The 15327-nt window shown below is 35.2% G+C and overlaps 1 protein-coding gene across 3 annotated transcripts in view; it reads right to left on the bottom strand.

Annotated features, from left to right (window-relative positions):
• The window catches only part of LOC108741621 (sn1-specific diacylglycerol lipase alpha), a 146916-nt gene that overhangs the window by 20889 nt on the left and 110700 nt on the right, over positions 1-15327 (bottom strand). For all 3 annotated transcript variants that reach the window (XM_018476474.2, XM_018476476.2, XM_018476475.2), the window contains exons 3-7: positions 7401-7612; positions 2586-2687; positions 1410-1584; positions 1129-1348; positions 638-1060 (exon numbers count right to left, since the gene is read on the bottom strand). In XM_018476474.2, coding sequence (XP_018331976.1) covers positions 638-1060; positions 1129-1348; positions 1410-1584; positions 2586-2687; positions 7401-7612 — 1132 coding nt within the window. The remainder of the gene's footprint in view (positions 1-637; positions 1061-1128; positions 1349-1409; positions 1585-2585; positions 2688-7400; positions 7613-15327) is intronic.

Raw genomic sequence — 15327 nt, 5'->3', positions numbered from 1 at the left:
AACGAACGAGATATCGAGAGCCGCAGAAAAAACTAAACTTTTGGGTGTTTCATTCTCACCCGCTGGTGGGCGGGCAGTCCCTCCGAAGTACGTCGGAAGGTAGGGCGGAAGGCCGTCTTCAGCCTGCTTTCAGGAATCGTGGGAATGGGTGGTGGTTCGGTTGAGAAAGATGAGACGAACGAAATGAAGACAGAAGAGAATGAAAGATTATCTGTGGAATATTACTGCCCCAGCATTGGCCTAAGTGATCCAAGGAAGCTACAGGAAAACTTGGACCAAGGCAGATGGACCCGGAATCGAACCGGAGTCCTCCGGAATGCTAAGCAATGGTCTAAACCTCTAGGCCATGCCGCTCGGTTAGAGTCGCAGATGCAGATGAACACGTATGATCAGAGAGCAACAGATGAAAAGGGTCTTAGAGGTAGATTACCCGCAGAAGGCGCAGAGCATCCAAGGCATTTAGCATCTTTGATTATTAACATATTTCTAGTTCTATTCAGCAGGGATTATAATTCTAAGCCTACACCAAGGATAAATGCTATATACCAAGGCTTAACTTGGGTGATGGTATATGCACCATCAACAAGATAGTTGAAAATAATACTGCAAAACTCAACTTTTACAGTCAAAGTTTTACCTTCATGCTTAAAGTTCCTCGTATACTGATCACAACCTTTTTCCTATCGTAATCCAAAGCAACGAAAAATGGTGTTTCTCCAACGTCGACGTGATACGTGGCATATATTATTTCGATATCACCAATTTTTGATAATTTCTTCAAAGAAGCAAAGTGGCAGTTGCAGCAATTGTCGTCAATTATTTCGGCTTGGTTGTCTTTTCTACACGGTACACAGCAACAACTCAGGCTGCCGCAGAGTTTACAAATGCCAAAGTTTTCAGTCATAAGATACATTGGCCAACCGTACGCTTTCAAGGCATAGTGAGAGTAGTGAATTACGGCTTGAAAGAGCTCCAAGTCTCCGCCTTCATGGAGGGATAAGAAATGGGTCCTGGGAGTTATTGGTACTCCAGAAAGGAATTCATATGTATCGTTTTTCCGCTTGAAAACACGAAAAATAATTTGTTATTATATGAATTGACTAATATTGTCGTTTGATGATATGGTACCTGTTCAACGATTGCTTTTCGTTCAATTTTTTGAAACTTCCTTAATAAAACTAGGCCCGCAACGACATCGGATGGCACAACATCAAGGTCCCTGAAAAAATCAGACAAAAGTCTTGCGATATCGGCAAAAGAATTCCGATTCCTATCAGACGGGCGCATACAGCAAAAAATAAATCGGCATCTATGGTCCCAGCTATCTTGGTAAGCTCTGAGGACTTTTCTGAAAACGAAAATTCTTAAATACATTTGCCTTATCTCCTATCGTTAATTTTCTTAAAAACCTTTGTCTCCAATTCCTCGTGCTACCGGACCTTTTGTACTGATACTTGGACTCCGATTGTCTCATTGACATCTGGTAATTTTTCATTTTCACCCAGGATCTACCAGCTGAATCGTAAGTGCACCAGACGGTAATGAGGATCGATAAGAGAATACACCAATTGCAAACGATCAAACCTGCAAATTCACAATAATTAGGTGAAGGTGTGCAAATCAAAAATTACAAAGTGGGTGGATAACTCAGATTTAATACGTATTACTGGCAATGTTGACTTTGTGCGACCGATAGATGGACGTACCTACACTAAAATCTAACTGTAAGGGTTCGTTTTCGCCATTTTGATACGCAATCCTAAAAATTGGAGCAGATACTTTTTGTTTAATAATACACTCCTCAACGAAAACGAATACAGGCAGTTATCCATATCATCAACAAAACAAAAGTAATTAAGAAAAGAAGACATCCCAATTTATCGATTTATCGCAAACACATACTTCCGCTCAGTTAAGTTTGCTGTGGTAAAATATTAATCATGAAACACGTTATATGTTAAAACTTATAAGTTCTTGGTCATAAAGTTATTGAAAGTTTCGATTTTAATTGGTTTGCGTGTCTATCACGTAGATAAGTCGAAAAAACTTTTAGCATGACCCTGTTTAACAGTTAAAACATTTCAGTAGCAGCAAATACCCACTAGATGGCGATACACTGTCTCTATTTGGGTACATCAACTCGCTCTTTAGAAGCTTCTATGGTTCGGTCAGTGATTTACTGAAATTGCCTATGACGTGCTGATGAGATCTAATAAAGTTAAAACAGCGATTCGCGTTGGACAGACTCAATAAATTTTTTACCAAAAACTTACACGTTCTTAAATACATCGATTACTATTTATAATTATAATTGCTTCTGTAATAGTTTTTTTCTAGCTTCTTCTTGAAACTATCGTGTTTCCGTTATTTATCGATAAATGTGATGTGCCATTCCTTTTTCATTTGTTTCATTATCATAGTGTCTTTTTCTCGACATTGTGAACAAAAGTACTGACTTCCTTATTTCCAAAACATTTCCTTCCTGTGTCAAAAACTGAGTCACCCTTCTGTAGACATACTCATAGTCGTCAAACAGAGGAGGTAAACAAGTTTGATAATGTTTCTGCTTCCTCTTTCGGACTTACCTAAAACAGTTTCTTTCGCCTTTTCTATTTGGCAACTGGAATAGAAATTGACAAGCCACAGCACACCGACTATCAGCCACGCTGCTTCGCACAGTAATATCACTAGAAAATGAAAGATTTTTATCAATATAATACGCTTGAGCTAACGCGGAAAGTGGATTTGGAACGACTCCAACAAAACACCTTTCGAAAATGGAAGCTTTTATATCACAAAGATTTATGGTTACAAAATACATAAGAGAAATCCAACAAGGCAGCAAACTTCCTGGAGATTTCCTTTATTTATGCTTTTTCTATTACAGCTAAAGATGGTTCAGAGATTCTCAGAACGCAGTAACATAAGTTTTAAGTTAATAGATTGGAAATATGGATTATCCTTTATCAGAATCTTTTATAGGCGGAAACGCTTAAGTACTTACTATAAAAATACAATATAAAATGAAACATTTAATAACCGAGAAAATATTTTATTACTGCAAAAGTTTTATTATATCTTCTAGACTTAGACTATTCCTTCGTAAAAAGGAAGAAGCTCATTCGATTGTAATTAATTTTCTGTTTTATTTTGTCTTATTGTACAGGTACGCAATTGATAGTTCAGATAATCAGACAATATGAGGTAAAATATAAGATCCAGTTTTGTTTTAAAGGGGTGCTGTTTTTACATCAACTGGAACAGTGGCGTGCTTAGAGAGGGAGGTCTAGGAAATTCAGACACGCCCTCTGTCACTTGAAGTACGAGAAATAATTGTCTTACAAACATTTAATATGTTTCAAAATTGATTGTACCAATTATACATATGTATAACGTAAATACAGGCAGACAAACAAGGCAATAAGCCTACAACATTCATTCAATTTTTTTAAAGGGAATGAATACAACTCATTACGAATACAGCACGTTATATTATATGTCGGCTTTTTTACAATTCTTCCTATTCAAAATGACCATACCAGTTTCTTCCTATGTCTAGGAAGTCAACTTATTATTGTATTGTAGCGAGCACGAGTGTGTTTGTGTGCGTGAACGGCTTATCGATTCGCCGACTAGCCGAGGGCGCCTTTCTTCATGTGCGCCGTATTTGTAAATGTGTGTGTCGTACCTGCGTTCTGGGAGAGCAGTTAAACAGTTCAAAGTAAAAAATAAACTATCCGGATGTTTCCAGAAGGTTCCAGAAAGTAAACAAAAAAGTGTTTAAAAGAAGAGACGATCGCCGAGAGAAGAAAAAATAAATTGGCCGTTGCAGAAGTGAATCCAGAAATAAATTGACAGTGATAGCGGTGAAATAAATAACGCAGTGAATAGTGATATATCAACAGTAATGTAAATAAATAGAATAATTCATAACCTAAGTTTAATAATAATTTAATAGTGTTTTTAAGTTCTTTAATAATTAGTGTAAATAAATAGTTTTTGTCGTTATCAGTCTTAAATGTTAATTTTGTTAAACCCATGAATATTACAGTATTTAAATTGTCGTTATTTCTCGCAGCTTTGTCCGCAGTAGGTACATTATCGCTTATAACTGAAGAACTAGAACTGATATAAAAAATTGAAGAAAAACGTAGGTTGTTCTGATAATATTGACATGTTTCGGATGACACGTTTCTCAACCATATTTGAGATAATGGGTACTCCTTGTAACTTCGCCCTCATAAACATTTACTACCGCTTTTATTTCAAAAATTTGGAAAGGAGGGGACTAGCGAGGATGTTTGACGGGCGCGTCAGCGTAAATTATCTGACTAGGAATTACATTATTGTTTTACATTTGTCTTAAAATTTGTTGTGAAATTTTTGTTGGTGAATAGTCGTCATCCATGTCTTTCCCTTGAGGCGCCGAATTTTCTTGGGCCGGCGCTAGATGGACACTGAAACTGCTACTTTTTAATCTATACATATATTGAAAACGGGATTAATATCAATAAAGAGAGGATAGCATTCGGGATGGATATGTACCAATAAAATTTTAGCATACTTGGATTTACAGATGATATAGCAGTCGACAAGCAGTTGTTAAAGGTAGCCTTAAACAAAATGGAAGCGGTATTGTTAAATGTGTATAAATAGTGTAAAAATAAAACAAAAATAGTGATATGTAAAGGGGATTAAACTAGGAAAAGAGCTAATACGATGATGATCGCAAACGGTTCATTTAGAAAAAACGCTAGAAGCGATTTAGATGTGGAGTTATAAGTTAATGAAGAAAATGCGTGAATAGGAAAGGTTAGGAATGAGGAAGTGCTAGAAAGAACAGGAGAAGAAATGCCGCGATAGAAGTCAAATAGTAAAAGGAGAGATTTGGATTTCATAAATGCGTCATTCTTAAAATTTCGTTATCTTTCGAAAAACACTTCACTAGTCTACATTTCAGATTTTTACATTTTTGTTTTTGTTTAACCCTTAATAGTCAAAATATACAGTTAAAATTTCATTTAAATTGACCCAATGTAATTTCGCTTGTGCGTTTAGTCAATCAAAATAAGCTCTTTTATTTGGGAAAAAAAAGGAAAATTGTTTTGTTTTACGTAATTTGATCTTAACGCTTCCCCTTTTGCAAACTCTGGCTACGTCACTGAATTATCATATCAGTCAAATTAAGCAGACGGCACGTTTCAATTTCCTTACAAGGAGATAGAATAACATTAAAAAAAAATATGAACGTAGGTATACAAAATTTTATTACACTCTGTATCTTTTACGATTCTTTAGAAGTCCAATTTCCCGAATACATAAAAACAGAGCCTAAAAGCAGCAGCTTAGCTTCACAGAAATGTCTGTCAGAAGCAATAACGATAAAATGAAATCTGGCATGAGCAGCACTTTTACTTTCTCAATCCTTTGGTTTAGTTTGGTCGTCGACATAATGAATTCTCAAAATCCCTCAAACAATTACGATCCCAGTTTTACTGTCATATGAAAATAAGTATCTGTCTTTTTCTTGAAACATAAGATGACACGTAAAGAATGCTGTGTATTCTAACGAAGATCATCTGACATTTTAATAAATGGGCCAAATGGTTCAGTGGCGGCACAGGCGCTGTTTTCTAAACAGGACAGACACTCTTCTTCTGCCAATTTCGTTGTATAATTACATTAAAATTACGAAAAGCATATTATAACAATACATGCACAGAGTGTATAGTCCCAACGTTCACAATTGGCATAATCCGTAATAAAACTGTCGCATTTACTTTCCTCTTTCAACTTACTAACTAGACTAGAGTGGTTGTTGACAGAACGCGTACTAACGAAAAACGTTGTAGGGAATATAGTAAACATAGAAAAGAGATGCCAGTAAGGAATTGCAGCGGATACTGATAAAGAAAAAGGAATAACGTTACACCAATTGATGTGTAACAGAAAGACATGCAGGCAAGCAGAATTTGAATGTGTTATCAACGTCGGTCTTTAAAGATAGTTCAACAATTTAAGGAAAGTAAAGACGCTTTTTAAAAATATAATTCAAACCAGGCAATTATAAAGCCGATCCTGATGTTTTATATACTTAAACAACCTCCAACTGCTGCACCACTTACTATTATTATGTTATCTCTTTTCACTATGTTTGCCCTATTCATGAAGCTTCTCCTAGCTTAAGATGTGTGTATTCAAGACGCAGCAAATGACTACAGTACAGTGGGAACAAGAAAGAAAAGACGTCCATTCTCACAGACAATTTATTGCGGACTTTGCCAATTTTCATCGTCCCAACTGTATATTCCACACGGTATGACATTCTTCTGTGGAAATAGGAGTTCTGTACTTTTTCTGATAGGTCACTCACAGTGTGCCGCTGGTCCAACAAGACCACGAGCTTTCACTGTCCAAAATTAATGTCTATCTCTCTTTTTACATAGTGACTCCCATAGCGGCATTTGTTCTCCTATTCTTTCTAATACTTCCTCATTCCTAACCTTTCCTATTCACGCATTTTCTTCATCAATCTATAACTCCACAGCCAAATCGCTTCTGGCCTTTTTTCTAAACGAACCGTTTGCGATGATTATCGTATTAGCTCTTTTCCTAGTTTAATCCCTCTTGCCTATCACTATTTTTGTTTTATTTTTATACTCTTTATATATATTTGTAAATACCGCATCAATTTGGTTAAGGCTATCTCTAACACCTCCTTGCCAACTGCTATATCGTAAATCCAAGCATGCTAATATTTTATTGGTGTATACCCATCCCCAATGCTATCTTCTCTTTACTGATATTAATCCCGTTGTCGATATATGTATAGGTTAAAAAGTAGCAGTGACTGTGTCTAGCGCCAGCCCAAGAAAATTCGGCGGCCTAGGGGAACGACATGGATGACGCCTAGTCACCAACAAAAATTTCACAACAAAATGAAAGACAAATGTAAAACAATAGTGTAATCCCAAACCAGATAATTTACGCTGACGCGCCCGTCAAATACCCACGCTAGCCCCCCCCCCTTCAAATTCGAGCGTGCTTAGTCCTCATCTAGTTTGCCTGTGCTTGATTTCTCTGCATTGCTACTTAAATTCTATGACTGATGTGTATTTTTCTTTTCGTTAAAAACTTGCATATCTAGGAATTATATGCCTATTTTCTATCGTTTAATCAAATTGTTCATTACATTGATAAGAAAATAGAGCTATAAATAATCATTACTATAACTTCGCTATTATTTATTTATTAAATTTAATATATTTTATGGAGTATGGTCCCTGGAAATTATGAAATGTATAATTGGAAACCATTTTAACGTATCCATCAAGCTTATCAGAAAAAATATATTAAAGCATTGACGTGAATATATGTATGTAAAATTAAGAAATACTTACCAAGTCTAAAATATAAAATAAATTGCATAGATTTCCGTGGTTCCGTATCTAAAATACTTCCTCTTGTGGCAACTATACTTATAGAAAGCTCTGTGGCTAACGACACCACTAATAATCCTAAGTATCCTATCACATATTCCCACAGGAGCTTCACGCAGGAGACGGATCTGTCGAAGTGGGTCATGAACAATATAACGCACAGTACAACTGTCCTGAAACAAATGATGAAAAATTACTTTTTCGCTCAAAAGTACTCGTCTAACTTTATTGGTAAAGTTTTTCCAGCTATTTGGGCTAAAAATAAACAATATAATACTTTTCTCTTTAAATCAAAAGGTTTCATTAGACAACGATTGTCGAAAATTCTCTACAAGTATTGGTATTACCTTTACTCTATCTTACTTTAACTCTCATATTTATCTGCCCACAAACTTTTAAACGCAGCTTCGCTAGCGTTGATTTTTCTAACTACGTGTCAAATATCATCGAAAATACAATAATTTGGTAAATTTGTTCTTAAGTCCTAACTAGGATTCTAATTTTTTAGGTTAAACATACACTTTGCGTACTGTTCTTCTTTATCGAGGTGAAATGAAATTTTTCTGTCCTTCGAGAACAGTATTTCTTTTTCTGCATAAAAGATACCCCATGTCCTTCTCTGTACCTATAACGGGTGTACAAAATTTCATAATGATCGTTATGTAATTTATGCGTGAAATGGTAATAAACAGACAAACACGTTCGCCTTTATAATAGTTAGGATAATTGACTAAGGTCAAACCGTAAAAGAGGTCATTCATGCTATTTAAATTATTCCTAATATAGGGATAGAAAGCAATGGATAGCGCAGGGTCGAGTTGCCTTCAATAAAAAGAAGTCACTTCTATGCTCGCGAACGGTTAATTTAGAATTTCGAAAAAGATTGTTTAAAGGTGTTTGTTTGAAGCGAAAATAGATGGCGGGTGCTGCGGAAAAGAAAAGGTTAGAAGCGTTGGAAATGTGGTATTAGAAGCAAATGATAATGATATCGTGGATAGATAAGGTTAGAAATGAAGGGATAGGTTGGTAGGACACCTTCTTAGGCATGAAGATCTAGTCAGAGACATATCAGAGGCAGAAACGGTTAGGAGGAATAGAGGTAGACCTAGATTAGATTACTGTTCGCAAATAGTTAAGAATGTGGGTTGTTGTAGGTTTAGGAAAATGCAAAGATTACCTCAGGATAGGAAAGAGTGAAGGTGCGTGTTCAACAACGACTCTTAAGGCTGACTGACTTATGATGATGATGTATCTTTTGTACGTACTATATTTTATAAATACATCCCTGAGGATGCTTTCCTCAAAAAAAATCTACGAGTCGATACGGTTTACGAAATTAAGTTAGCCTTCCATGTCTGAAAAGTATAAGTAAATAAAAGCAATATGCAGTTACGGCCTCCGAAAGCATTATGTATGCTTATCCTATCATTAATATCATTCGTATTCTATTAATTGAATTGTTTATACGATATATAACTTTAACATTTTCTTTAATCCATAATTCTGATGCTTTCATTGTAACCTTCTTATACGACAGTCAATTTATGCAGTTGAAATGTTTATAGTTAGACAAAAAATTTGAAAATTATGAACTAAATATTTGTTTGCCTTTAAGAATAATGGAAACAAAAACTTTTTCGGTCTACCGATAGGAGCTGCTTTTTAACAAAAGAGCACCATGTAAAAACGAAAGTCTACATGAGATCCTTTGTGTCTATTTTTCAATTCATACCCATCAGACGGCTTTTTTTGCGTGAACACTTCACAAGCAGCGTATTGTGAAAATAATTACTCATGCCGCCCTATTCATTAAAAGCGAACGAGACTACGACAAAACGAAGGCATGTGATACAAAAATTGTCGAAGCAAATGTTACTAATTCCTTTCTCTTATTAGAATCATCAGCGTAACTGTTCACGAACCTCTTGATATACATAAATTATATTAACAGCAAAAGAAAATTGAAAATTAATTTGTATATTAATATTTCTTAGTGTTCGACATTGTCTTGCAAACGAATATAATTGCGGCTCTTTAACATATTTGTGCGAGGAAGGATTCCCTCCTATGAACTTAATAAAGAACATGCTAAGAAGTCAAATATCTAATCAAAATTTAGAGTCAAACTTAAACTAAAAACTACTAGTTATGTTCCGGACTTACGAAACTTCCTAAGTCGCCGTTCTCATTGACTTTTTACGATAATATAATTTCAGTCTTGTTTAGTATAAGGCTATATTTTGTAACATAGTAATACTATAAATAATAATGAATAAAAACGTATTTTATTTAATTATCACTTCTCTATTCGATACATATTTGAAATAAAATGTAAAGCCGAATTAAAATTCATGAAACAATACTTTTGTTGCGAATAGCTCATCCAATTTAACAGCTTGTCGACCACTGGCTCTAGTTGATACCTTTGTAAAGTCATATCAAAAGCTATGAAATATTACAATTAGCAGTCGAGAAGTAAATATTAGGAAGGGAGTCAGACAGGGATGCACAAATCTATACATCGAAGACGCGATTAACATCATTAAAGACAATTCAACTATAGGGATAGATATACAGGGGCAAAATATTAGTATGCTTAAATATGCAGATGATACAGCAGTATTAGCATTTAGCAAGGAGGAGTTAGAGATAGCTTTAAATAAAACGGAAACGGTACTGACAAAAGAGTACTGTATGAAAATAAATAAAAGTAAAACAAAAACACTGGTATGCAAAGGAAGAAAATGTAGGGAAATAGCGAATATAAAGACAGAAAACGAAAAATTAGAAGAAGTGTCTGATTTTAGATATCTAGGAAGTCAGATAAGTCAGGACGGAAGGGGTAATAGGGATATAAAGCAGAGGATAGCGCAGGATCGAGTCGCCTTTAATAAAAAAAAGTCACTTCTATGCTCACGAATGGTTAATTTAGAAATTCGAAAAAGGTTGTTAAAGGTGTATGTTTCGAACGCGGCGCTGTACGGATGCGTAACATGGACAGTAGGCGTGGCGGAAAAGAAAAGGTTAGAAGCGTTTGAAATGTGGAGTTATAGGCGAATGATGAGAATACTGTGTATAGAGAAGGTTAGAAATGAAGAGGTATTAAAAAGAATAGGTGAACAAAGAACTCTATGGAAGTCAATAAGAAATAGGCGAGATAGGTTAGTAGGACACCTTCTCAGGCGTGAAGGTCTAGTCAGAGGCATATTAGAGGCACAAACAGGAGTTAGGAGGGGTAGAGGTAGACCTATATTAGATTACTGTTCGCCAAAAGTTAAGGTTGTGGATTGTTCTAATTTAAGGGAAATGCGAAGATTAGCTTAGGTCAAGAAAGAGTGGAGGTATGTGTCCAACCAGTCTTAGGACTGAGAACCTTATTGATCGTTTAGCTGTCATCGATTAAATGGTTAACAGTCAGTGTTTTTGTAGTGTATGCAATCAATACTCATCATGCATTTCGTGGTCGAAAGCATCAAAATGCCTTTACATTATTTTAATCATCGTCAGTTTGAATGAATGGGGTTGAGTTTGTCAATGATTTATCGAAACATCTAATAATTTTGATACATTTCTAACGAAAAATTCAATACAAAAGAATAAACGGGTATTCTATGTCTACTTTATATAAGTCTGTAACCCCAATTCTACATGAAACGGTGTGAATGTTTTGCTTTTATTTTTTTTTATAAAGTTCTTTATTCCATTAATGTACCCGTGTTTGATTTTCAAATAGCGTATGCCTACGTGTGGATAATAAAGGATCAGCTATGCAAAAAAAAGGAAACCGATACGTTCTCGAAGAGAAGAAAAAGGAAATTACTGTTAATTTCATATGTGCTCATGAAATACAATATCACGTTTCTTTGGAATACGAGCTTTCCATAAAAACTCCAACAAAATCCTCTGAACGACTTTTAGCCAGCTGGATTTCGTGAAAGAATGTAATATGATCCTTCCACTCTTCTTTAACGAAAATCTGAAGAAGGAAAAGTAACTACATATCTACCAGCGAAGCCTTCGAAGGGATGATTTTATATATATCTATGTATTTTGAGATAATATTGATTTTTGGCGCCTATTTGACTCTTTTCAATTATACAGCAATNTTTTAATCTTACAAAAAGAACATTGGAGTTTTTTTTTTAATTTTTTTAAATAGCTTACATCCAATTCAATTTACAATCGAAAAGGAAGTAAACAAACTCAATCGAATTTTTTAGATCTTACTATTATTAGAAGAAATAACAAACACCACTTGCCAATTTAGCATAAACATTACAGAATGCTAAGAAGAAGACAGTTCTTGCCAAATCATTTCCCAGATTAATTAACGTTCAGCATTCTAATGATAAAGAATTAATTCGAATTTAAATATTTGCTAAAAAGGACGGATATAAAAAGGTCCTCCTAAATAACAAATTAAAAACGCATCTTGAATTTTATATACCTCACTAAAAAACAAGACAAATTTAAAATTAGCTTAACACATTTATAGCTATCAACTCCATAAATGTAAGAGACTTTGAAAAACATAACAAAAGCCTGGCAACTTAAAAAACTGGCGACTCTAGGATAAGAAGATTATCAATTAAAAAAAGATAGAAAGGAAAAATTTGATATGTAAAAGTCAAAGTGTGAAGGCTGCAACAATGTGTACATCGGGCAAATGAGAAAATCGCTCGATTAGAGAATAAAGGAACAGTACAACGCTTATCGATTAAAAAACTCAAATTCAGAAATCCCAACCCTTTATCATTTTTACTCTATATGTATAAACATTCAACACTACCTACACCCGTTTATGTTTTTTTCCAATTGATGAAGCTACAAGGTAGTGAAGCAATCGTAGTCATAAAATTTAATATTAAATTGCTTGAAAGTCAACACGAGTTAGTTTTTAAAATGGAGATAGTAAAGTGCTCAGTAATCATTAATAATAAATACATATTTCAAATTTTTCGAAGCCCGAGAACTTTTCAATCTCTCCTTTCCTTGGGCATGTAACCAGAATGACTCCGGTCTCTGGCAGGCAATATAGACTTGTTTTACAAAGTATACGACACGCTATAAAAAAGCAGCTGGCATGTTCGCCGTGTACTTCATATGCTTTTCATAAGTAACTGCATACACTAAACTGTTCTAATAACAGTAAATTTGTTATGTCTGAAGAGAGCACAGGTCGAATGTACTTGCTACATGGCTCTACTAAAAGCATAACGCACACGTCAGCCGTCTGACCCGCTGTCCCGTGTAACATAAAAGTGGGTATTTCTTTCGAATTTAATTAATGATAAAATGTAATTTAAACGAAAATATAGACACAATAAAATTTCCTTGAATGGGAATTCAAATCTTTCTTTAAAAACGTTAAGCATAGGGTTACCATCAGTCCAAATATTGGGTCTGTTTCCTTCTTCAAATTTATTAGCTTGCAAACCAAAATGCAAAAAATGTGAACTAGGTGCGACTCGACAGGTTCACACGACCAACTTCCCGGTGGAAATGTAATGTTCGCGGGTTTAACAAAATTAACTTCTAAGACTGACAACGCCAAAAACTATTTATTTACACTAATTATTAAAGAACTTAAAAACACTATTAAATTATTACTAAACTTAGGTTATGAATTATTCTATTTATTTACACTACTGATGATATATCACTATTCACTGCGCTATTTATTTCACTGTTATCACTGTCAATTTATTTCTGGATTCACTTCTGCAACGGTCAATTTATTTCTTCTCTCGGCGATCGTCTCTTCCTTTAAATACTTGTTTACTTTCTGGAACCTTCTGGAAACATCCGGATAGTTTATTTTTTCTTTGAACTGTTAAATTGCTTTCCCAGAACGCAGGTACGACACACACATTTACAAATACGGGCCACATGAAGAAAGGCGGCTAGTCGGCGAATCGATAAACCGTTCACGCACACGTGTGCCCGATCGCACACAAACACACTCGTGCTCGCTACAGTATGTAAAATGTTTCTGAAGCTCTAGTTGTAACAGAGTGTTACAATACCCCGTGGAAACTAAGCAAGAAACGCTGTCACAGTATGGAAATTAAATGGATAAAACACTGATAAAACCTACCATAATACTACATTTCTAGGCTTCCCCTTGATACAACTTTACACACTCGGTTATTGAATAGAGTTTTATTTATACGCGGGCACAGGTTAATATTTACACAAGACAAAAAGAAATATAACTAGACAAAAAATATATACAAAACCAAAACTATATACATGTACACGAAGATAAAATACATAAAAAACAAAAAAACGACAGACAGAGTTAACGGAGAGAACGCACTTACTAGTTACTGGTGACCGGCACTAAGTCGCGGCACGGAGAACACGAAGAAACGGGTGGTTTGGGGCCCTTCTCCCTTGCCGTGGGTCGGTGGGATATTGGGACTGTCGGTACTGAGGTGAGCACGATTATTTATACAAACCTCAGCTCCGAGCAAGGGTTAGGAAAAAGAGGGGTTGATAGTGGGGTGTGAAGAGTAGGGCGAAAAGAAATGAAAAAAACGAATTCGTTTTTAACATTACTTTCGCGGCGGAAAAATAAAAAATGGATAGCGAGAAGTGATTGAGCAGAGGGGAAAACATAGGGTTGAAAAAAAAGAACGCTGTTGTGAGATAAAAATTAAGAAAGATAGAAAAAGTAAACGTTACAGAAAGAAAGAAAGCCTGTAGAAGAAATAGTAAAAAAACAAGTAAGGACATAAGATGGAAACTACAACCGAATAAGTGAAAAAAGAAGTAAAAAGAAAACGAAAACATAATTATAAGTAAAATTAAAATATAAGTTAAAAGATGAGAAATGTAAAGTTCGGTTGTAGCATGGGGTGGTAGGCAGGTAATCGGGAGGCCCCATAGGGGTGCAGAAACCGGTCAACTCGGCCGGCGTTGTTGATTCGGAGAATAAATTTCTAAATAAAATTCACGTCCGTATCACCCTAGACACCATTTTGAAAATCATCCCTTTTTCCTTATAACACAAATTATTACTCACGCTTTTATTAAACTTGAGTATACAGGGTGAGTTAATATTGTGCAACTGATTACGCAAGAATGAATAGCAGAACGACAAAAACGTCTGGATGAGAAGGAAAATGGTTGGAAGGAATAGCGGTGACTATAAAAGTGAATTCAGTTGGCGGCGCCGGTGGTCAGCTGGAGGGGCAGAGGGTGGTGCTGAAAATTGAAAATAGGGTAAATGGTAATTGCGTATATCAGCTGATCGTCGATCAAAAATGAGATGGGAGAGAAGAGAATAGGGAAGTCCTGTCTGCCTTCAACTAAAATCATTTTAGGGAATTCTACAAAGTCACCATCATCTCCATCACTTATCAAAACTGTTTCCTCAAACACGGGGTACTCCAGTTTTATACATATAAATGTTTTTCTCCTAACTATACCATCCATTCTTGAAATAATTCAACATTTTTCAAAAATTCTGTAAAACCTGCCATTTAGCACGAGTTGTTTTCTAATGAAAAGTTGAAATTTTACCCGAATTTATTTGAGCTCGAGTTGATTTATTGTTCGCGCTTTCCAAATGATTGCGTAATAAATAACCTTTTAGAGTGAAATTACTGGAAAGTGCCTTTTTACAAAAGCCCGTAAATGAAATTTTCAATTTAAAGCATACCGCCTACACGTCCTTTTATGAGGACAATTTGCAAACAAGGTCAACAGCTTTCGAGCCTTCTTATCTGAAAGTAAAATCATCGAACGCTTTCCATGCAATAAAGTCTGCTTTGCATGGGATCGAAGTTGTTTAAAGGGGGAAAACAGAAAATAAATCTTATCGTCAGTTTAGAAATGGATTGTAAATTATACTATAAAGCAAAGACGTGGTAAGTTAGAAAAG

The sequence above is a fragment of the Agrilus planipennis genome, unplaced genomic scaffold (assembly GCF_000699045.2).
Source record: "Agrilus planipennis isolate EAB-ADULT unplaced genomic scaffold, Apla_2.0 scaffold296, whole genome shotgun sequence".
In the NCBI taxonomy this organism is placed as follows: Eukaryota; Metazoa; Arthropoda; class Insecta; order Coleoptera; family Buprestidae; genus Agrilus; species Agrilus planipennis.
Note: the sequence above shows the minus strand (reverse complement) of the source record. Positions and strands in the feature narration are given on the sequence as shown.